The 23,560-nt window shown below is 55.0% G+C and overlaps 2 protein-coding genes across 8 annotated transcripts in view; both read right to left on the bottom strand.

The window, feature by feature from the left end:
* Nucleotides 1-13,613, bottom strand: part of RFWD3 (ring finger and WD repeat domain 3) — a 40,400-nt gene extending 26,787 nt beyond the window's left edge. For 3 of the 7 annotated variants that reach the window (XR_010306103.1, XR_010306104.1, XM_064160513.1), the window contains exons 1-5: nt 13,565-13,613; nt 8,695-9,076; nt 6,706-6,935; nt 3,333-3,421; nt 3,040-3,237 (exon numbers count right to left, since the gene is read on the bottom strand). Coding sequence is in view for 5 of the 7 variants with exons in the window: in XM_064160513.1 (XP_064016583.1) it covers nt 3,040-3,237; nt 3,333-3,421; nt 6,706-6,935; nt 8,695-9,074 (897 nt within the window). In the remaining 2 variants the exon portion in view is untranslated. The other 4 variants (XM_064160516.1, XM_064160518.1, XM_064160517.1 and 1 more) reach the window with 4 other exon arrangements.
* Nucleotides 13,614-14,236: 623 nt separating this feature from the next.
* On the bottom strand, nt 14,237-23,033 carry MLKL (mixed lineage kinase domain like pseudokinase). The gene is made up of 10 exons (XM_064160519.1): nt 22,477-23,033; nt 20,358-20,471; nt 20,083-20,257; nt 19,077-19,174; nt 18,810-18,945; nt 18,081-18,165; nt 17,363-17,511; nt 16,500-16,549; nt 15,614-15,754; nt 14,237-14,305 (listed from the first exon to the last, which is right to left on the bottom strand). Exons 1-10 carry the CDS (start codon nt 22,931-22,933, stop codon nt 14,253-14,255), a joined length of 1,458 nt encoding a protein of 485 aa, XP_064016589.1. The 5' UTR covers nt 22,934-23,033; the 3' UTR covers nt 14,237-14,252.
* Nucleotides 23,034-23,560: the final 527 nt, after the last annotated feature.

Genomic DNA, 23,560 nt, shown 5'->3' with positions numbered 1-23,560 from the left:
CTGAGAGTCCTGGGGCTGTAGAGCCTGGAAAAGGTCAGCCCAGAGGGGATCTAATCAATGCTCAGGAAGAGCTAAAGGACCTGTGGGGGACAAGAGGATGGGGACAGTCTCTTGTCAGTGGTGCTCAGGGGCATGACAAGGGGTAACACACCCAGGAGGTTCCATCTGAGCTGGAGGAGAAACTTGTTTGGTGCGAGGGTGCCAGAGGCCTGGAGCAGGCTGCCCAGAGAGGTTCCAGAGTTTCCTTCTCTGGATAGATTCCATCCCCACCTGGGCACTGTGACCCTGGGCAAGCTGCTGTGGGTGCCCTTGAGAAGGGCTGGATAATGCCCATAGGTCCCTTCCAACCCACACCATGCTGGGGATCGATCTGTGCTTCTCTCTCATAGTCAGGTTAAGTTCCAGGGATAAAATAACCAGGCAAGGACCTAAAACCCAGAACTCCAGCCCAAGCTCTATCACTGTGGCCAACAGAGAAGAATTTAGGAATCCATAAGGATGCTTTCCAATTCTTAGTCTCTTACTGTCCTCCTTTCATCACATCCTACAGGCCCAAATCAATAGCAGCAATCCAGGGTCAGTATGCAACACCAACACCCCACTGATTTCACACAAGGGACTCAGCTATTTGTGTGTGCCTGGTTGTGATCTCTGAGACTTTAGATTCACCTCAGGAAGAAGGGAGAAACACTCCTGCTGAGCTGGAACATAGAAGAAACGACAGCATCTGCAAGCTCAGAGGTTTGTAAATGCATTTGTTGATCAGAAGAGCAGCAGAAAATATTCAGATCAATTTCACTTCTGTTGGAGATTAAATTCCTGCATGCCCCTAAAACACAAACTTCTCTGTTACTTAGTAGCACCCAAAATATGGTGGGCAACAGATTCAGACGAAAGAACCCTTCCCTCCCTTGGTAAAGAGCTGCCTAGGGGAGCAGTAAGCACTAAGACAGCTTTCCTGGCAGCCTGGTAGGATCAGGAATGTTGTAATTTCACAGTAACTTGCACTTGAGTCACTTAGTATACAGAGCACCACACACAGCAAGCTTGCACTATTCAACCAGAGAACACCCAGCTGCAAAAGGACAGTGGCTGAAAAGCAACAGGAAGATGATTTAGCTGCAAAGTTCTCTCCAGAGCAAGTTTTACCCAGGAAGATTTCAGTCATTACATTACTAGAAGGTAAAAAGGGAGCAAAGAAGCCCTTACAAGTTGTTAGGGGTCAAGGAGGCAGTCACAAGATTCCAGAGAGCAAAGATGCCAAGAAGGTCTCTGAGGATTGTGCCTGGGCTGGAGTGGGTGAAAGAAAAGCAGCTCAGAGAGAATTGACAGGGGTGAGAAACAGAAGGTTTGGGCCTTTGCTATGGCAACATTGATTCTTTAGGTTTAATCCCAGGAAGTCTCTTGCTGGAGGGAAGGAATCCTGCACCAAGTCAAGCAAGGCTGTGGAAGCTCTCAAAATGAGAAAGCCAAAGAAATCCTGGGCTTCCAGCCACACACTTGGGAAGCAGCAGGACTGGACCCAAGATAGAAGGCACTCTCTGACCTACTTTTTGCCAACACTCTCTTCTGGAGAAAAGGAAGAAGGAAAGGAAGCACATCAGAGAAGAGGAGACCTAATCATGGAATGATTTGGATTGGAAGAGACCTTAAGGACCACCTAGTTCCAACCCCCCCTGCCACGGGCAGGGACACTCTCTAAACCAGATTGCTCAAGGTCCCATCCAACCTGGCTTTGAACACTTCCAAGCTTAGATTCTTCACAACTTCCCTGTTTCAGTGCCTCATCATCCTCATGGTGAAAAATTTCTTCCTGATGTCCTGACCTAACTCCAGCTTCTTTCAGTCTGAAGGAAAAGATCCACAAAACTGGAAAGAGAGCCTTTAAAAAAAGCAGCTCCAATGTGTTTGCCTGCTCTCTGCAAGCTACCAAACAACCTGAACTGCTTAAAGGCAGCAAAATCAGATGAGATTCCAAACAGAAGAAGGTTGTCCTGGGAAGCTGCGGATTTCCTCTCTCTGAAGTGTTCAAGTCTAGGTTGGGCAGGGCCTTGAGCAACCTGGGCTAGAGGGAGGTACCCCTGCTGATGGCAGGGTGTTTGGAACTGGATGACAACCCAACCCACTCTATGATTCCATCAGCTGAAAATGGCTCTCAGAGAGTTCTTGTCCAGTGAAGGATTCTTAATGGCCTGCAGGAATTTGTCATTCCCACACTCAAGGACCAGAATGTAGCATCCTGCAACCAGTCACAGGCTTGGCATTTGAGCTGTCAGTCTTCTGAGTCTGCTCCTCACAAATGTTCTACTTGAGAGAAGAAAACCCAAGTCAGGATTCACCCTTTAAAGCACTGCTACAGATATTCCTGGCCTAGATACATGCCAAAAACCCAGGGCATTTGTGTTGTTTCTGACAGCAGGATTCCTCAGGCAGCAAGCAGACATGGTGACCACATCTAGAATCATAAAATCAGTCAGGGTTGGAAGGGAGCACAAGGAGCAGCCAGTTCCAACCCCACTGCCATGCCCAGGGACACCCTACCCTAGAGCAGGCTGCACACAGCCTCAGCCAGCTTGGCCTCAAATACCTCCAGCCATGGGGCCTCAACCACCTCCCTGGGCAACCCATTCCAGCCTCTCACCACTCTCCTGCTGAACAACTTCCTCCTCCTCAACAACTTCCTCCTCACCTCCAGCCTGACTCTCCCCACTTCCAGCTTCGCTCCATTCCTCCCAGTCCTGTCACTCCCTGAGAGCCTAAGAAGTCCTTCCCTAGCTTTTTTGGAGGCCCCCTTCAGATACTGAAATGCTTCAAGGTCACCTCAGAGCCTCCTCTTCTCCAGCCTGCACAGCCCCAACTCTTTCAATCTGTCCTCATAGTCTGTCCACAGTCCTGCCACAGAACACTCCTCCCTGGAGGTGCTCAAGGCCAGGCTGGATGAGGCCTTAAGCAACCTGTTCTAGTGGGAGGTGTTCCTGCTTATGGCAGGAACCATGAGGTCCCTTCCAACCTAAACCATTCCCTGTATGTCTGTTTTACCTGGGGGCACTTCCCTGCCTGTCCCTTGAGCCATCTCTCAATGCAGGTGTAACCAAAGAGGTGTCCACAGCGCAGCGCTGACAGTCGGTGGGCCCCAGCATTGGTCCACTGCTCAAAGCAGATGGCACAGGTGTCCCCTTCCTCCTCATACAGTGGTGCATAAGGAACTGATGGCTCCAAGTTCTTCACTGGACTTCTCTAGGGTTTAAAGCAAACACACACATAAGCTTTTTTAGGCAAATGCAGCACTGACCATATTTAATCCACCTCCAAAAGCATTTGGGTCACCTTACCTGCTTTTGCTGGACTTCAGCCTGGTCACTTTCTTCACTTCCATGTTCTGCAGAAGCTTCAGGTGGCTCTGCTTGCACCTGACTGGAAACTAAAGCAAGCAAAGAGATGAACTGATGCAGAACAAAGGGACCTGAGTTCTCCTTGCCTTGATCTGAAAGCACTGGGGAATGAGGTAAGCATGCAACAACAGCACAGGTTGCATACAAAGGTCCACATCAAGGTCTTAGACACCAAAGGACAGGCAGCCTGTAAGTGTCCTGCTGTTCACCAGTGAGAGTGCTGAATCCCAGCACGGTGGGAGTTGGAAGGGACCTCTGGGGATCATCCAGTTCAACCCCACTGCTAAAGCAGGGCATCCACAGCAGCTTGCCCGGGATCACAATGCCCAGCTGGGGTTGGAAGCTCTCCAGAGAAGGAGACTCTGCAACCTCTCTGGGCAGCCTGCTCCAGGCATCCAGCACCCTCACACCAAACAAGTTTCTCCTCATCTTCAGTTCCATCTGAAACCCACAAACTGGGTTCCAGTTTGTGCCCATTGATCATTGTCCTGTTGTTGGGCACCGCTGGCAAGAGTCTGGCCTCATCCTCCTGCCCCCCACAGGTTCTTTAGCTCTTGCTGAGCATTGCTCAGTTGCCCTCTGGGGCTACTCTTCTCCAGGCTCAACAGCCCCAGGGATCTCAGCCTGTGCTCCTCAGAGATGCTCCAGGCCCCTCAACGTCTCCATAGTAGTTCCTTGCCTCCCTTGAACCAGGGAGCCCAGAACTGCCCCAGAACTTCATATGTGGCTTCAGAAGGGTAGAGTAGAGGGAGAGGAGAATCCCCCTTTGACTTGCTGGCCACACTCTTCTTTATTAACCCAAGGGCACCTTGCTGGCTCATAGTGAACCATTAACCTTCTTACCCCCAAGGGCACCTTGCTGGCTCATAGTGAACTTCTCCACCAGCACTTCCAGGTCCTTCTCCAAAGAGCTGATTTCCAGCAGGTCACCCCTCACCTAGACTGGTGCAGGAGGTTATTCCTCCACAGGTGCAGGACCCTACAGCTTGCCCTTGTTGAACTTCTTGAGGCTCCTCTTTGCCTAACTCTCCAGGTCTTTCTTTTATGTAAAGCAGCAGAATTTGGGCACACTGAGTCAAAAAGGAGAAGTCTTCTACAGACAGCAATCGCTGTGAGGCTTTTCCAACCTGCTACAAGCCAGCACCTCTGTGTACAGGCCTACACCTAGGCTGATTTAGAGACAGAATCCCACATCAAGAGGCCCAGAGGAAGACTGACACCACCAGACAGAAGCCCTTTTGCCAAGGGACACAAGCATACATATTTCATGCACCAAGAAAGCATTTCCCATATGCTCTCTGCCCATTCCCCCTGAGTGGAGCAGCTTTCCAGCTGGCCCTCAGCCCAACCAGCAATTCTGCTGGGCCTCTGCTAGCCCTTCTGTTGGAGCATGGGCAAGCTTCCTTTGGATTACCACCACCAGCAGACTGAAAAAAGAGAAACAAGGAGGAAAAAATCCCCATCTCCCCCCACATACCCTGCCAAAACAAGAGTTGTTACTCATACCAAGCACTGGAGGCAGATACACTCAACCTCCTAAACTCTACAGTCAGTCAAGTTTTCAGCCTCTGTGGTTCTGGGCTGAAGAGGAACCAGTGGCTTACATAAGCAGAAGACAAGGGAATTTCTAAGCCAGCAGAGAGCATATGTTCACACAGCATTAGGCAGCACTTGACAGCTTGAGCTCCTGTCACGTGTGAGAGAGCTCAGAGCAAGCAGAATCATAGAATCAACCAGGTTGGAGGAGAGCTCCAAGATCAGACAGTTCAACCTAGCACCCAGCCCTGCCCAACCAACCACACCATGGCACTCAGTGCCCAGCCAGCCTTGGCTTCAACACCTCCAGCCACAGCCACTCCACCACCTCCCTGGACAGCCCATTCCAGTGCCAATCACTCTCTCTGCCAGGAGCTTCCTCCTCACAGCCAGCCCACACCTGCCCTGACACAGCTTCAGCCTGGGGCCCCTTCTGCTGCTGCTGCCTGGCACCAGAGCCCAACCCCACCTGGCTACAGCCTGCCTGCAGGCAGCTGCAGGCAGCAATGGGCTCTGCCCTGAGCCTCCTCTGCTGCAGGCTGCAGCCCCCCAGCTCCCTCAGCCTCTCCTCTCAGGGCTGTGCTCCAGGCCCCTCCCCAGCCTTGCTGCCCTTCTCTCAGCACCTTCCAGCACCTCAGCAGCTCTCTGCAATTCAGGAGCCCACAGCTGGACACAGCACTCCAGGGCTGGCCTGAGCAGGGCTGGGCACAGGGGCACAAGAACCTCCCTTCTCCTGCTGCCCACACTGCTCCTCAGCCAGCCCAGGATGCCACTGGCTCTGCTGCCCACCTGGGCACACTGCTGCCTCCTCTGCAGCTGCTCTCTCACAGCACCCCCAGGGCCCTCTCTGCCTGGCTGCTCTCAGCCACTCTGGCCCCAGCCTGCAGTGCTGCTTGGGGCTGTTGTGGCCAAAGTGTAGAACCCTGCCCTTGGCCTTATTCAATCTCATCCCCTTGGCCTCTGCCCACCCATGCAGCCTGGCCAGGTCCCTCTGCAGGGCTCTCCTACCCTCCAACAGCTCCACACCTGCTCTGAGGAGGAAAGACAGAGCGCCCTGGGGCTGAGAGCCTGGAGAAGCACAGCCCCAGAGAGGATCTGATCAATGCTCAGCAAGAGCTAAAAGGTGGGGAGCAAGAGGATGGAGTCAGAGCCTTTCCAGTAGTGTCCAGCAATTGAATAAGGATCAGTGAGCACAAACTGGAACCAGGGAGGTTCTGTCTGAGCAGGAGGAGAAACTTGTTTGGTGTGAGGGTGTTGGAGGCCTGGAGCAGGCTGCCCAAAAAGTTTGTGGAGTCTCCTTCTCTGGAGAAATTCCATCCCTCCTTGGCCATTGTGATCCTGGTCAAGCTGCTGTGCTGTGAGTGCCCCTACTTGAGGAGGGGAGTTGGACTGGATGATCCCCAGAGGTCCTTTCCAACCCCCACCATGCTGGGATTCTGAGAGTTGCCACTTCCAGTAACACAACTTGTCAATGCCCAACAGTGTGTGTGCTGAGCATGGCTCTCTACACTTCAAGTTGTAATGTTTCAGGACTCTCCAGAAGCAGCAGCCTGTATCTAACCCGATGGGAGCAACCTCCCATTGCTGCTGCTGCTGCTACTCTAGGAGCTCCTTGCCAAAAAAAGAAGGTGGTAGCAATCTGCTCCCATCAGCCATGGGCATAATGATCCCTTAGCACAGTCTGTTGTGCAGCTGGGAAGGATTCCCCCCCTGAGGTTTCCAACAGCAAGATGAGCTCCTGAACTCGGTCTCTGCACAGCTCAAATATAGCACAAACCTCCTGAGCCAGCTGTTGAAGGATTCTCCTGGGTTGATGGTAACTGTGGTGCTGCAGCCTCCAGTTCCTCCTCCTCAGTAGTGCTGCTGCCAGGGTCACTCACTTCTAGAGCTTCATCTGAGCTGTGGTGATGGCTGTTCCCCGAAACACCTGAGGGTTCCTGCTGGTGAACAGGTCCTACAGCTGGCTCTTGGGTCCTTCTGGGTTGAAAGTAAGTGTCCAGTGCCACCCTGAGTGCAGAAAAGCAGAAGATAAACCATTGCCAGTTAATTTGGGTAAGGTAAAGGCTCAGCATGTCTCTCCATGCTGGTTTGCAGTAAAATTCCCAGGCTCTGACTGCAACAGGAAGGTCTCAAAGTGACTGGATCAGACCTCCTTGGGTAGAGGGGGCAACCCATACAGCTGCCCACTCTGTGAACCATCAGCAACCACAGATAAGCTCCACCTCATGACAACAACACCCCCCTCCTCTTTTAGGGTGGGGAGGTGGGGGGGTATTGAAGAGAAGAAAAGCAAAACCCACCATAAGCATTGCTCACAAAGAGCATCAGGAACACCCACCCTATACCAACACTCCCAATTCAGACCCCATTCCCAAAGCCACTGTTAACAGTTTCCTTCCACTGACTACCCTGTGGCTCATCTTTCTGCTTTCCTTCTCTTGTCCATCCCTGGATAAAAACATCCTCCCCACTCTCCCTCCCATCAGTTCAGTTATCATCTTGATTATCCCTTAGATTCAAAAGGGAAGTTTGTCAGGTTGCCTTTTAGCTCTGACAACTCCAGCGACCTTCACAGGCAATCCAAGGACAAACAGCAGAGTGAGAGATGCTTAATCATCTGGGAGGTGTGGAATTCTTGCTCTCACTTTTTCCTCACATTAAAGGCAATGCTCCAGTTAATTATAAACTTCACTCTTGGCATTTAAAGAAAAAAAGCAAGCTTCAAAGATGAGACAAACCCCAAATAAACCAGGAGTGGGAATTTCTTTCTGGATGGAGAGCATTGTCCTTTAAACCCATCAGAAATGGTATTAAACCCCAGAATCTTTACTTTCTTTGCCTGAAGGGAACAAAAACAAAAGCACAGAGAAATATCAGTTTGCACATTTGTGAAAGTTTGTGCAGCAGCTGACACCAGACAACCTGATCAGGCCATTTCCAAATCAAAGATGAAATGCAAACAGAGTATAAGCTCCACTGAGCTAAATGCTGGCTGGAAGTGCTGAGAATCAACAGCACTGCAGGGAGCACTGACAGGAAGCTGGCAGAGCAGAGGGGATGGGGAGAGCAGCAGCTCTGCAAGCAAGAGGGCAAAGCACTGGGGCTCATGGGTCCTCCACTAACAAAACACAGAATTGAGTCCAACCCCCTGCCAAAGCAGGGTCACCTAGGGAAGGTCACACAGGGACACATCCAGATGGGTCTCAAAAGTCTGCAGAGGAGACTCCACAACCTTTCTGGGCAGCCTGCTTCAGGGCTTCAGCACTCTCACAGTAATGAAGTTTCTCCTCATGTTCAGGTTGAGCATCCTGGGGTCTAGTCTGTATCCACTGTCCCTGGCCCTATTACAGGACACCACTGGCAAGAGATTGGCACCTTCCTCTTGACACCTGCCCTTCAAGAGACCAGCACCTTCCTCTTGACACCCACCCTTCAAATATTCATAAAGATTAATAAGACCTCCTCTCAGTCTTCTCTTTTCCAGACTACCTGTTCTAGTGGGAGGTGTCCCTGCCTATGGCAGGGGGCTGGAACTGGCTGATCCTTGAGGTCCCACCCAAACTAAACCATTCTATGACTTTGAACGAGGGGGACTCCACCAGAGCAAAGACCCTGGCAGCACAGCTCAATGTGTTGGGTGCCACCAAGCTGAAAGGGCACATGAACTGCCCAGAACGTGGCCACAGCCCAGAGTGAGCCAGGCTGTATAAGCCAGGCAGTTCTACACTGGTAACAGAGGTGACAGGAGTGCAGTTCAGTGCTTTACCTAGTGCTGACTGTCCTCCGGGAGCCTCCATTCCTCTGCTGCCCACGAGTTCTCCTGACCCGCGGGCGCTGCATGGCCTGTGGCACAGGCCGAGCAGGATCCAAGCCCTCTTGCAGCCTCTGCAGTCCCTGGAGAGCAGCAGGAGCTGGCTGGGAGCCAGGCTGAGCAGCAGCTTCCCTTCTTGCACCAGCACTTGATGTGACAACAGCGTCATCATCAGCAGGGAGCTCGGCCAGGCTGCTGCCGCCTGCTTCTTCCAGCGCTAGGGTGTGGGACGACAGCGATGCAGGACCAGGGGGCTCTGGAGGAAGCCTCCCGAGGGTCTCTATGGAGTAACCAGCCACGGGTTGGAGATCAACTTCCATCTCTTCTTGAGCCATTTCTGCTGGGAGTTAAAGAAAAAAATGGTTAAAAACGAGTCTTTCTTTGCAAGTGTGCTCCTGCTTCGAAGCCTGATGGTGGGAAGGATCAGCTGCAGCTGGTAGGGCAGACAAAGGCCTTTGAATTCAGCTTCAGGGCACAAACTGTCCTTTTAAACCACAGTCAAACCACCTCAAGCCAACATAGGAACCTGAGGGGACCAGACCAGGCAGCAACTCCCAGAGTCCTGCACTCAAAAGCATAGAACAGACCAGGTTGGAAGAGACCTCTAAGCTCATTGAGTCCAACCTGGCACCCAGCCCTGCCCAAACAACCACACCATGGCACTCAGTGCCCAGCCAGCCTTGGCTTCAACACCTCCGACACAGCCACTCCACCACCTCCCTGGGCAGCCCATTCCAGTGCCAATCACTCTCTCTGCCAACTACTTCCTCCTAACATCCAGCCCAGACCTCCCCTGGCACAACTGGAGACTGTGTCCCCTTCTTCTGTTGCTGCCTGCCTGGCACCAGAGCCCAACCCCACCTGGCTACAGCCTCCCTGCAGGCAGCTGCAGGCAGCAATCAGCTCTGCCCTGAGCCTCCTCTGCTGCAGCCTGCACCCCCCCAGCTCCCTCAGCCTCTCCTCTCAGGGCTGTGCTCCAGGCCCCTCACAGCTTTGTCGCCCTCCTGTGGACACCTTCCAGTACTGCAACTTCTCTCTGCAATTGAGGAGCCCAGAACTGAACACAGCACTCCAGGGCTGGCCTGGGCAGTGCTGGGCACAGGGGCACAAGAACCTCCCTTCTCCTGCTGCCCACACTGCTCCTCAGCCAGCCCAGGATGCCACTGGCTCTGCTGCCCACCTGGGCACACTGCTGCCTCCTCTGCAGCTACTTTCTACCAGCACCCCCAGGGCCCTCTCTGCCTGCCTGCTCTCAGCCCCTCTGGCCCCAGCCTGTAGCTAGCACCAAAGGCACATGCTAACATCAACTTTAGTTAGCATTTGGGTGAATGTTGAATGTCAAAGATTTCTTGCTGGCCTGATTTACTTGCCAGGAAAATCATGTGGATCTTGGGACAACAATTTGGTAATGCTCTAGAGATCCACCATGGTGTGCAGCACTGCACCAGCACCCACAAACACAAGCTCTGCAGCACAGCCCTCTCTCTGCACTGGGTTTCTGGGAGTAAAGCTCCTTTGTGGTAACACAGCTCACTGTGACCCTCACCTACAGTTCACTCAGCAGGTGCTTTATATTCCCCAACAAAGAATTTCACCATGGTGGAGGTTGGAAGGCACCTCTGGAGATCATCCAGACCAAGCCCATTGCTAAAGCAGGGCACCCACAGCAACTTGCCCAACATCACAATGGCCAGGAGGGGTTGGAAGCTCTCCAGAGGAGATGACTCTAAAACCTCTATGGACAACCTGCTCCAGGCCTCCAGCACCCTCACACCAAACAAGTTTCTCTTCATCTTCAGATGGATCCTCCTGGGTTCCAGTTTGTGCCCATTGCCCCTTGGCCTGTTGCTGGGCACCACTAACAGTGTCCGGGCCCACCCTGTTGGCCCCACAGATCTTTTAGCTCTTGCTGAGCACTGCTCAGATCCCCTCTGGGGCTACTCTTCTACAGGCTCAACAGTCCCAGGGCTCTCAGCTTTTCCTCCTCAGCAGCTTTGTAGCCTCTGCTGGACTCTCAGCAGTAGTTCTCTGTCTCTCTTGAACTGGGGAGCCCAGAACTGGCCCTAATACTCCACACGTGGCCTCACAAGAGCAGAGCAGACCACATAAACCCACAAGGGTTACCCACAGCAGAACCCACACCTTACAGGCAGCAAGTTACCAACAGCACCAACACCTACACATCCGTATTCAGCCTGAGATAAATTAAACATGCAATCTGCAGTCAAATCCTAGAATGGTTTAGTTTGGAAGGGACCTCAAGAATCAGCCAGTTCCAAACCCCCACCATAGGCAGGGACACCTCTCACTAGAACAGGTTGCTCAGGGCCTCATCCAACCTGGCCTTGAACACCTCAGGGAGGTTGTGGAGCACAGAATGTGATCTTTGATCACATTGGGTGCTTCTGTGCTCCACAACCTCCCTGGGCAGCCTGTGCCAGTGTCTCACCACCCTCACTGCAAAGAGCCTTTTCCTAACAGCTGGTTTGAATCCCATACATGTTATTTAAGGGTGGTCACCCTGCAAGCACCTTTAGGGTACCTTCTAAATCCAAGTGTCACCTTAGGTTTCAAAGAAAACCAGAGATAGGCCTGTGCAGTGCTAATTATTACACTGCTGCTAGCCAGCTAATTGCAGCACTTTAGTCCCCCTGTTCTACAGGCAGTCTTACAACACAGAGAAGTCCAAGACTGTTCTGTGACCCGAATAAACAGGCATGCCAAAAATAATACACTACTTTTTTTTTGGGGGGGGGAGGTGGTCTAGGGATGAAATTCTGCCAGGACATTTGTTTCCCCCCCATACTACTGAGGCCATGATAAAGCTGAAAGGCTTTGGGAGCTCTTTAGCACTACTTTAAGAGCCCAAGGCACACACACTCCCCAAAATAAAGTTTTAGGACAATGGATAACTGGAAACATAATATTGCTAGAGTGAGGTGTACTGGCCATAGAATCAGTCAGAGCTGAACTGCTTTTCATAGAATGGCTTAAGTTGGAAGGGACCTTGAAGATCATCTAGGTCCTGCCCATGGCAGGGGGCTTGGGATCCTTTCCACTAGCCCAGGCTTTTCATAGGCCTCATCCAGCCTGGCCTTTAACACCTCCAGGGAGGGAGGCATCCACAGACTCCCTGGGCAACCTGTTCCAGCATCTCCCCCACCCTCACTGGCAAGAATTTCACAGCATCACAGTATCACCAAGGTTGGAAGAGACCTCATAGATCATCAAGTCCAACCCTTTACCATAGAGCTCAAGGCTAGACCATGGTGATACTGTGATACCAAGTGCCACATCCAGTCCTGCCTTGAACAGCTCCAGGGATGGTGACTCCACCACCTCCCCGGGCAGCCCATTCCAGTGTCCAATGACTCTCTCAGGGAAGAACTTTCTCCTCACCTCCAGCCTAAATCTCCCCTGGCACAGCTTGAGGCTGTGTCCTCTCGTTCTGGTGCTGGCCACCTGAGAGAAGAGAGCAACCTCCTCCTGGCCACAACCTCCCCTCAGTCTAAATCTGCCCTCTTCCACCTTTGATCCATTCCCCCTCATTCTATCACCACAAACCTTTGTAAAAAAGTCCCTCCCTAAAATGTTTTCTGACCTTTAAAGAAATTCTAACTTCAGAGTCACTTCACAATGCTTATCCTCATTACCAGATCGGTCTAAACTAAGCTGAGAAGGGATGTCAAAAGCCACCTCCCAGCAGAACAGTCACACAGCTGAGCTACGATAACATTCCAGGACCAAGCACCGCTGCTCCAGCACAGAATCGGCAATTCATAGCTTTGGCCACCTATAAGCACAAGAGACCCTTTATCTTCCTCCTGAATTGACAGGGAGAGTTGAAACCACCGCAAACATTTCCCGCTGTGGGTTAACTTACCACTGAATCTGAGCCTCCTCCAAAGGGGCCGAGACCAGCGGTTCCCCACCTCCGGCCAACCTGGCAGCCACTGGAAGACCCCACAAATGAATGAGCTCCACAAACAAGCCTCTTGGGCCCAGAGGAGAGACAAGTGGGAGCTGTCAGAGGGCAGAAGGCGAGCAGCGGAGGCCTCTGCAGCACGAACCCGAAGGCTGAAGGCAGCACAAGCCTCCTCTGCTGGAGGGCTCCCCAGCGCCCACCGCTGCTCAGGCAAACGCAGGCCCCGCTCTGCAGCTCCGTCAGTTCCCTTACAGCTGCTTTTACCAACAAAAAGAAGCCCAAATAATCCCCCAAACACGCCCTAAAGCGAAGCGCAGAGGTTTATTTCTGGCTTTTTACACGGCTCGCTCATTTCGGCGCAGCTCCAACCGCGTAAAGGCCGCAGAGGAGCGCGGTGCTCCTCCGGCAGGCGCAGCGCCCCGCGTACCCGAGCCGGCAGCGCCGAGGCCCCTCCAACGGAGCGCGCCGCCGCCCCCCCCAGAGCTCAGGCCGCGGCGGAACCCCGCGCTCCGTCCCGCCGCTCGACACCCGAGGGCCGGGCAGAGCTGTCCCCATCGCCCCCCGCTCACCTGCCCACAGGCCCAACCGCTCCGCTCCGGCTCCGCGCCGCAGCCCCCCTCAGAGCTCAAGCCGCGGCGGAACCCCGCGCTCCGTCCCGCCGCTCGACACCCGAGGCCGGGCCGCGCCGGGGGGGCTCAGGGCCGGGCAGAGCTGTCCCCATCGCCCCCCGCTCACCTGCCCACAGGCCCAACCGCTCCGCTCCAGCTCCGCGCCGCCGACCCCTCAGAGCTCAGGCCGCGGCGGAACCCCGCACTCCGTCCCGGCGCTCGACACCCGAGGCCGGGCCGCACCGGGGGGGGTCAGGGCCGGGCAGAGCTGTCCCCATCGCCCCCCGCTCACCTGCCCACAGGCCCAACCGCTCCGCTCCGGCTCCGCGCCGCCCCGCCCCCCGCTGGCCAGCTGACAGCCTGGAGCTCACTTCTATTGGGCGAGCTGGGCCAGTCCCGCCTTCTCATTGGTCAGCCGCGCTGTCTGTCCGTCTGACGGAAGGAAAGGTAGCTAGGGCAAGGGGCGGGAAGACAGAGCCCGATCTTATTGGTCAGCGAGCCGTAAGGAGGGCAGGGCTGATTGGACGGACTGAGCTTGGCCGGCCCCAGGGGGTGGGGAAAGCAGGGCGGAGCGAGTTCCCATTGGCTGAGCGGCCGGCGGGGGCGGAAAGAGCGGGAGCTCGGCGGGGATTCAAACGTGCGGAGCCGGGCGGGGCACTGCCGTGGCGGCGGCGGCCGTGCCGCAGGGCAGCCCGCAGAGACCTGCAGCCCGGAGCTGCCTGTGTCCTGTCTGTCCGTCCGCTCGGCTCCGGCTGTCGGCCTCCCCTTCAGCCTCTTGGCACCCTCTGTTAGGGTGGCCTGGACCACCTCTGAGGAGACCCGTGGAGGGATGAAGGTCTCCAGCACACGGTGCACTGAGTGATGAGTCTCTTGGAGGCGTGGAAGAGGGGCAAGCTGCAGGAGAAAAGCACGCTGCTTTCCCTTGGCTTACTCTCCAAGGCACCCGGCTGCTTTTGATGATGCATCCCTCTTCTCCTGGGTTAACTTCCTTGGTTTCTCCTTTTCTCCAGGTCAGCCAGCGAGTCTACGATCTCTGCCCAGGACAAGTGCAGGAGACAAACGTTTGAATGTTACCAAAACGTTTTCACTGCAGACAGGGAGAGGGTTTGCACCAGGGTTGAGACTTGCAAAGAGAGCACAGCACATGATAGTTTCTCGTCCATATTCTCCACATCTCATGGATGGAAACTGGTCCCGGGGGATGGGGTGGATGAGACTGAAGGAAGCTTTCTCCTCTCGGAGTGATGAACTGAGGAAAGGGGACAACCTCTGTGCCTTTAAGCACTATAGAAAAGTTCCTCTGCCTTTTCCTACTCTTTTTGTTAAATCGTGGATTCATAGAATGGTTTGAGTTGGAAGGGACATTAATGATCATCTGATTCCAAAGCAGATGATCCCCAAGGGCAGGGACACCTCTCATTAGACCAGGTTGCTCAAGATCTCATCCAAACTGGCCTTGAACACCTCCATAGAGGAGACAGCCACAACCTCCTTGGACAACCTGTTCAAGTGTCTCCCCACCCTCACTGCCAAGAATCTCTTCCTAATATCCAGTCTCAAGTCCCCCCTTTTCCAGCTTCAATCCACTGCTCCTCATACTGTCACTCCCAGTCCTTGTCCAAAATCCCTTCCCAGCTCTCAGGTACTGGAAGGCTGATGTAAGGTTTCCCTAGATCCTTCCCTTCTCCAGGCTGAACAGCACCAACTCTCCCAGCCTGTCCCCATAGCAGAGCTTCTCCAGCCCTCTGGTCATCCTGGTGGCCTCCTCTCGACCTGCTCCAGGAGTCTAATGTCCTTCTTGTACAGGAGGCACCAGAATTGGACACCGTACTGCAGGTGGGGACTCAGGAGAGCAGATGAGAAGGGCAAAATCACCTCACTTGTTCTGCTGATCACACTCATGAGGCCCAGTTATGCACTTGATCAGACCCAATCCAACTTCAGTGACAGTGAAATCTTGCCTGCTATGGAGCAGTTACTGAGACTGCGATTTATCACTCAAAGCCCAGGGCAGGGAACCTTCCTGCACTGTTGTGGATGCTCCTCTAGCTTCAGGATCTGCAGGACCTGAGTGGAGATTAACCCAGACACCCCTTGGCTACCAGCTGGGTGCTCCTCTGAGAAAAGATCCTACTCTTATGTGATGCCAGGTGATTGTTGCCATGACATGAGTAAATGTAAGCATCACACCTCCAGAGAAAGAGGAGTCCAGTATTGAAGGACTCATTACAATAAGAACATAGGAGGCAGCCCAAAATACAGAGCCAAAAGAATTAGTGTGGAAAATAAATGGGAAGCAGAGTGTTGAAGTAGCTGTGGGGCAGATGTCCAGGACACTTACCCTCAGCAGAAGGACGTTGGGAAGGGTCAAAGGCCCTGCACTGGTCAATGACTTTCCGTAGGGTTTCTGGACAATCATCCCCAACAGGAGCCTGGTAGTGGTGGTTGCAGATTTTCTCCATGATCTCCTGGATAGTGCAGCCTAGACAAGACATGCAAGCAGGAGTGTCAGGATGGAGCTCTGCTCCCACAGGAGGGCGCTAGGGAGGAGACTCAGCACAGCACCTATGGTGTGCACAGAAGCAGTGTGAGGAATGGAGCTCTGCTCCCACAGGAGGGCTCTAGGGAGGCGACTCAGCACAGCGCCTATGGTGTGCATAGAAGCAGCGTCAGTAATGAAGCTCTGCTCCCACAGGAGGGCGCTAGGGAGGCGACTGAGCACAGCGCCTATGGTGTGCATAGAAGCAGTGTCAGTAATGGAGCTCTGCTCCCACAGGAGGGCGCCAGGGAGGCGACCCAGTGCTGTGCCTATGGTGTGCATAGAAGCAGCGTCAGTAATGGAGCTCTGCTCCCACAGGAGGGCGCTAGGGAGGCGACTCAGCGCAGCTCCTAAGGCGTTGCAGAAGCCGGCAGCGAAGCCACCCAAACTGTGTGTGCAGTGAACCCTCCCACGCCTGATGTGACACTGTTGAGCTCCCGTGGAACAGGGAGAGGTGTCTGTGGTTGAGAGCAGAGGAACAAGAAAGGACCTGCGTGTTTGTGCTTTAAGCATGCTGCTGGAGGGCTTTAGAGTCCCAGGGGAAGCTGTGAGGCTGTGCAGGCACTGCCACTGAAGCTCACATGCTCCTGGGTGCTCCAGGAAGGAGCAGGGAAGCATCCAACGCTAGATCACAGCAGCACCAGGCTGTCTGGTTTTTGACACAGAGGACCAGAAACTTCTGTCTCACCTTCAAATGGGATTTTGGAGGTTGCAATTTCCCACAGCACGATCCCAAAGCTGGAAGGAGACAAGCAAGAGTCTCAGCATCCATAGAATCATAGGATGGTAGGGGCTGGAAGTGACCTATGAAGGTCATTGTCCCCCCCCTGCCAAAACAGGGTCACCTAGGGCAGGTCATGCAGGAACACACCCAGGTGGGGCTTGAAAAGCCTCCAGAGAAGGAGACTCCATAACCTCTCTGGGCAGCCTGCTCCAAGCCTCCAGCACTCTCACACCAAACAAGTTTGTCCTCATCTTCAGATGGATCCTCCTGGGTCCCAGTTTGTGCCCATTGCCCCTTGTCCTATCACTGGAAAGAGACTGGCCCCATCTCTTTGACCCCCACCCTCAGGACACTTGTAAACATTAATAAGATAGGGCTGGGGGATAGGTTGGACTGGATGATCTTGGAGGTCTCTTCCAACCTGGCTGATTCTATGATTCAGGCTAAGCAGCCCCAAGTCTCTCATCCTTTCCTCATCAGACAGATGTTCCAGTCCCTTCTTCACCCCTGTAGCCTCCACTGCTGGACTCTCTCCAACAGTTCCTTGTCACTGCTGAACTGGGCAGCCCAGAGCTGGACACAGTACTCCAGATGTGGTCCCACCAGAGCAGAATAGAGGGGCAGGGGAGAACCTCCCTTGACCTGCTGGCCACACTCTTCCTAAGGCACCCCCCACCATGGTCCTCATGGAGGAGGCTGTTGAGCTATGCCAGCCACAAATGCCTGCTTCTGTGTCCAGTTCAACCTGGCCCTGCCCCCTAGAGCTCAGCAGCTACTCCCCCAGAGATCTGCCTGCTTGTGGATATCTCTCCTGGAGGGGCACACACCTGTATATCTCACAGGGCCTCTTGTAGGGGCAGTTGATGTCATTGAGGTTCTCAGGGGCAATATAAGCCAACATGGAGACTTGTGTCCAGTTCTTCTTGGCTCTCCTCTTGATGGATGACTCCGTTTCACACAGCTCAAATCCTGACAGCTGATTGAGACAGAGAGAGGGAAAGGGAGGTGTGGTAGGAACAAAGTCTGAAGAGACTCGTGGGGTGGCTGGGGACTGCTCTGGGATGGAGCAAACAGAGCCAGGTGCCCAGGGCAGCAAATGCTGGTGTGTAGCCAAACGTGTGCTGCCTGGCACGTGGCCTCTTCTGGAAGGTCACCCACGGGTGGAGGCAGGTGAGTTGTCCCAGCTTCAGCTCATCCCAAGGGGGTGGCTCAGAACTGCTGACTTTGCTGATGATCCACCAGAGAGAGTGATGAGCCAAGGGGGATCTAAGGTGAGAGTGGGGACAGCTCTACCCTAGGTTTTATTCTGGACCATCATACTCAAGCTCTCTTCTCTGAACAGACTCCAAGCCCACCCGGAGGTGACTCTGGCAGGGGCAGAAGTGACCCTGCTGTAGCAATGGGCAGAACTAGATGCTCTCCAGACCTCCCTCCCAACCCTCACCGTGCTGGGGTTCTGTAACCATTCCCTCTGCTGTTGGCTGGAGGAGACACTCCCAAACAACACACACAGCCCCCAAAAGCCTCTCCAAGCACAGCTCTTACCTTCACACAGTAACCCCCAGCCACCAGGAACTTGCTGCTGCAGATGCAGCCATGGAGCCGAGACTTCTCCTCTGTCTGGTGCAACCTGGACAGAAGCAAGGGCAGGCCACGCTGCTGAGGGACCCATTCCCACCCTAGAGCAGGCTGCACACAGCCTCAGCCAGCCTGGCCTCAAACACCTCCAGCCATGGGGCCTCAACCCCCTCCCTGGGCAACCCGTTCCAGCCTCTCACCACTCTCCTGCTCAGCAACTTCCTCCTCCCCTCCAGCCTCACTCTCCCCACCTCCAGCTTTGCTCCATTCCCCCCACTCCTGCCACTCCCTCACAGCCTCAAAAGTCCCTCCCCAGATTTTTTGCAGCCCCCTGCAGATGCTGCAAGGCCACAAGAAGGTCCCCTGGGAGTCTCCTCTGCTGCAGCCTGCACAGCCCCAACTCTTTCAGGCTGTGCTCACAGCAGAGCTGCTGCAGCCTCTGAGCATCCTCCTGGCCCTGCTCTGGACACTCTGCAGCATCTCCACAGCCCTCTTGTGCCAGGGGCTCCAGCACTGGATGCAGGACTCCAGGTGGGCTCTCAGCAGAGCAGAGCAGAGATGGCTGCTCCTGCATCCAAAGCCACCCCCTGCCTGTTCAGCAGCATCCCGAGGTGGTGGAAATGGTGTCTAGCAGGTTAGTGAGAGAGAGCAAGAATCCAAGCATAGACTTAGCCACCAGAAGCTGCAGGAGCTCACCTGTAAAGACCTCTGGCAGCCCCCAGGGCCATCCAAATGCGAACCTCCCAGGAGAGGTCGAGCTGCTGGGTCAGCACATCCCGCAGCGTCCCGTGCTTGCAGTACTCCATCACGATGGAGAAGCAGGGGCTGCCATCTGCAAGGGCAAGCCTTCAGCATCCTGCCTTGTGCCACCTCTCAGGGGACACACACACATACCACAACAAGCCACCGGCTGGCAGGCAGGGGAGCAGAAGGGAGGGGTGGCAGCGATGTGACGCCTGCTACCTTTCTCCTCAATGCAGATCCCGTACATGCGCAGGATGTTGGGGGACTCAAACTTCTTCAGGGTCTGAATCTCCTTCACAAAGATGTCTCTCACCTTCCTGCAGAAAGGGGCAGCGTGGTGAGCTCCCTGGAGCAGGGCCTGCTGAGGCACTCTGCCACCTTCCTGGCCCAGCTGCCCTGTGGCACAGCAGCACAGAGAGTCGCAGAAGCTTAGAGGTTGGAAGGGACCTCCAGAGATCATCCCAGTCCAACCACTCCCCCTCCCTTCCTCTGCCAAGCAGGATTCCCTAGGGTAGTTTGCACAGGAATGCATCCAGGTGGGTATGGAAAGTCTCCCAGGATGTCAGGGGTTGGAAAGGACCCAAAGATGTCATCGAGTCCAACCCTGCTGCCAGAGCAGGACCACACAATCTAGCTCAGGTCACACAGGAACACATCCAGACAGGCCTGGAAAGGCTCCAGAGAAGGAGACTCTACAGCCTCTCTGGGCAGCCTGTGCCAGGGCTCTGTCACCCTCACTCTAATGAAGTTTCTCCTCATGTTGAGGTGGAGCCTTCTCTGTTCCTGTTTGTAGCTGTTGCTCCTTGTCCTGTTGTTGCTGACCACTGAGAGGAGCTTGGCCCCAGCCTCTTGACCCCCACCCCTCAGATATTTGTACACATTGATGAGATCTCCTCTCAGCCTCCTCTTCTCCACACTAAACACCCCCAGGGCTCTCAGTCTCTCTTTGTAGGGGAGATGCCCAAGCCCCCCAAACATCCTCATGGCTCTCTGTTGGACTCTCTCCAGCAGGTCCCTGCCTCTCCCGAGCTGGGGAGCCCAAAACTGGACACGATATTCCAGCTGTGGTCTCACCAGGGCAGAGCAGAGGGCAAAAAGAACCTCCCTAGCCCTGCTGGCTACGCTGTCCTTGATGCACTCCAGGGTGCCACTGACCCTCTTGGCCACAAGAGCACATCGCTGGCCAGTATAGAACTTGCTGCCACTCCCACCCAGGACAACTCACGATGGGTCTGTGGTCAGTGGCCTCTTGAAGGTCTGGATGGCCACAGGGTACTTGTGGTACTCGCCCTCGTAGAGGTCATAGGTGTCAGTGTCCTGCAGGTGCCGGCAGAAGGTGAGGTGGTCCCGCTGGATCTCGGTGATATCCTCTCTTTTACCAACGTTGACCTTCTTCAGGCCTGCTCCCACCATGCACCAAGAGAACAGTGCCACATTAGGCAGGAGGCAGAGGGGAAGGGCACAGAGCACAGGGTGCCTCGAGGTCTGGTGCCCACTTACTCTCCATCACCCGCACGATCTTGTTCAGCTCGCTCTGCACCCAGTCCACCTTGCTCTCCGTGCACTGCCTGCTGATGTAGGTCTCCCTGGCCACGTCTTCAGGCTCCTCAGTACCTGGGGAGAGGAATCAGAATCATAGCATCAGCCAGGGTTGGAAGGGAGCACAAGGAGCAGCCAGTTCCAACCCCCCTGCCATGCCCAGGGACACCCTACCCTAGAGCAGGCTGCACACAGCCTCAGCCAGCCTGGCCTCAAACACCTCCAGCCATGGGGCCTCAACCCCCTCCCTGGGCAACCCATTCCAGCCTCTCACCACTCTCCTGCTCAACAACTTCCTCCTCATCTCCAGCCTCACTCTCCCCACCTCCAGCTCTGCTCCAGCCCCCCCACTCCTGCCACTCACTGACAGCCTCTAAAAGTCCCTCCCCAGCTTTTTTGCAGCCCCCTGCAGATGCTGCAAGGCCACCAGAAGGTCCCCTGGGAGCCTCCTCTGCTGCAGCCTGCACAGCCCCAACTCTTTCAGGCTGTGCTCACAGCAGAGCTGCTGCAGCCTCTCAGCATCCTCCTGGCCCTGCTCTGGACACTCTGCAGCATCTCCACAGCCCTCTTGGCCCAGGGGCTCCAGCACTGGATGCAGCACTCCAGGTGGGCTCTCAGCAGAGCAGAGCAGAGGGGCAGAATCCCCTCCCTGGCCCTGCTGCCCACACTGCTGCTGCCCAGAGAGGTAGTGGAAGCCTCATCTCTGGAGGTGTTTAAGGCCAGGCTGGATGAGGCTCTAGACAGCCTGATCTAGTGTGAGGTGTCCCTGCCCATGGCAGGGGGGAGTTGGAACTAGATGATATCTCTACTCTGCCCTGGTGAGACCTCATCTTAAGTGCTATGGCCAGCTTTGGGCTCCCCAGTTGAAGAGGGACAGGATCTGCTGGAGAAGGTCCAGCAGAGGGCTACGAGGATGATGAGGGGACTGCAGGACTGCCTGATGAGGAAAGGCTGAGGGACCTGAGGCTGCTTAGTCTGGAGAAGAGAAGACTGAGAGAGGATTTAATACATGGTTATAAGTACATGGGGGTCAAGAGGGGGGACAGGCTCTGCTCACTGCTCCTTGGGATAGGACAAGGAGCAATGGATGGAAGCTGCAGCACAGGAGGCTCCACCTCAACACAAGGGGGAACTTCTTTACTGTAAGGGTCCCAGAGCCCTGGCACAGGCTGCCCAGAGAGGTTGTGGAGTCTCCTTCTCTGGAGCCTTTCCAGGCCTGTCTGGATGTGTTCCTGTGTGACCTGTGCTAGATTGTGTGGTCCTGCTCTGGCAGGGGGCTTGGACTCGAGGATCTGTTTGAGTCCCTTCCAACCCTGACATCCTGTGAGCCTGTGAGCCCTGTGCTCCCTTCCAACCCTGACATCCTGTGAGCCTGTGAGCCCTGTGCTCCCTTCCAGCCCTGACATCCTGTGAGCCTGTGAGCCCTGTGCTCCCTTCCAACCCTGACGTCCTGTGAGCCTGTGATCCCTGTGCTCCCTTCCAACCCTGACATCCTATGAGCCTGTGAGCCCTGTGCTCCCTTCCAGCCCTGACATCCTGTGAGCCTGTGAGCCCTGTGCTCCCTTCCAACCCTGACATCCTGTGAGCCTGTGATCCCTGTGCTCCTTTCCAACCCTGACATCCTGTGAGCCTGTGATCCCTGTGCTCCTTTCCAACCCTGACATCCTGTGAGCCTGTGAGCCCTGTGCTCCTTTCCAACCCTGACATCCTGTGAGCCTGTGATCCCTGTGCTCCATTCCAACCCTGACATCCTGTGAGCCTGTGATCCCTGTGCTCCATTCCAGCCCTGACATCCTGTGATCCCTGTGCTCCCTTCCAACCCTGACATCCTGTGAGCCTGTGATCCCTGTGCTCCCTTCCAACCCTGACATCCTGTGAGCCTGTGATCCCTGTGCTCCTTTCCAACCCTGACATCCTGTGAGCCTGTGATCCCTGTGCTCCTTTCCAACCCTGACATCCTGTGAGCCTGTGATCCCTGTGCTCCCTTCCAACCCTGACATCCTGTGAGCCTGTGATCCCTGTGCTCCCTTCCAACCCTGACTGCTTCTGTGCTTCTAAGGCTCGGTGCCTGCACACTTACTTGCGATCACCTGGTCCAGGAAAGCTCTGTCATCCCTCAGGTCCTCAGCATCCTGCCTACGACACGTCTTTGCCTGGAAAGCCTCCAGGAAAGCCTGCTTCTGCTCAGCCTGCAGCAGGAGGGAGAGCCCCTGGGCCACGTCCCCCAGGCTCTCATTCACCCAGACAAACTCCTCCCCGGCGCTGCGAGCTCGCAGGAACTTCTGGATCCAGCTGCTCTGGCTGTATTTCGTCACCAGCTTCTGGGCTTCCCCCAGTGCCTGCAGCAGCTTCCTCAGCAGTTCCTCTTCGTGGTGGGGGATGTGCTTCTGTGGCTGAGCCTTGAGCATCCTGACGGGCTGCAGCAGGATCTGGATGCGCTCCACCAGGCGCTGGCACTGCTGCTTGCAGCACTTCACCTGCTCGAACTGGGCATGGATGGCCTGGGCCACGGAGAAGATCCTCTCCACGATGTCCATGCTTGCAGCAAAGGCCTCAACCACGGGCAGGTGGGGTGGTGGTCTCTGGTGGAGGTGAGCTTCAGGCACCACTCAAAGATCAGCCAGATGCAGCTCTTCCACCCTGAGGAACAGCCTTAACGTGGCACTGTGCCCTGCAGGTCTCCTCCAACCCCTTGCTCAGAGCCCTGGGAGCAGCTTACACATGAGTGAGTAGGGCCAGCCATGACCCAAGAAGCATCTCCCAGGTCAGCAATGAACCAAACAGCACTCCCTGGGTCAGTAATGACCCAAGCAGCACCCCCCCAGGTCAGCAATGAACCAAACAGCACTCCCCAAGTCAGCAATGACCCAAACAGTATCTTCCAGGGCAACAATGACCCAAGCAGCATCCCTCAGGTCAGCTGTGACCCAAACAGTATCCCCCAGGACAGCAATGACCCAAGCAGCATTCCCCAGGTCAGTAAGGACCCAAACAGCACCTCCCAGATCAGCAATGACCCCAGCAGCATCCCCCCAGGTCAGCAATGAGCCAAGCAGCATCCCCCCAGGTCAGCAATGAGCCAAGCAGCATCACCCCAGGCCACCAATGAGCCAAGCAGCATCCCCCCAGGTCAGCAATGAGCCAAGCAGCATGCCCCAAACAAC

The sequence above is a fragment of the Pogoniulus pusillus genome, chromosome 20, assembly GCF_015220805.1.
Source record: "Pogoniulus pusillus isolate bPogPus1 chromosome 20, bPogPus1.pri, whole genome shotgun sequence".
NCBI lineage: Eukaryota > Metazoa > Chordata > Aves > Piciformes > Lybiidae > Pogoniulus > Pogoniulus pusillus.
The sequence above is the reverse complement of the archived record's forward strand: the minus strand, read 5'-3'. Positions and strand labels throughout refer to the sequence as shown.

Excerpts from the sequence above, each read along its gene's own strand:
- MLKL (XM_064160519.1), bottom strand. The coding sequence starts at position 22,933 with ATGGACATCGTGGAGAGGATCTTCTCCGTGGCCCAGGCCATCCATGCC. Across the intron at positions 18,946-19,076 it reads GATCTGCATTGAGGAGAAAG|ATGGCAGCCCCTGCTTCTCC; the intron begins GTAGCAGGCGTC and ends TTGCCCTTGCAG. Across the intron at positions 18,166-18,809 it reads GCTGCCAGAGGTCTTTACAG|GTTGCACCAGACAGAGGAGA; the intron begins GTGAGCTCCTGC and ends GCTTCTGTCCAG.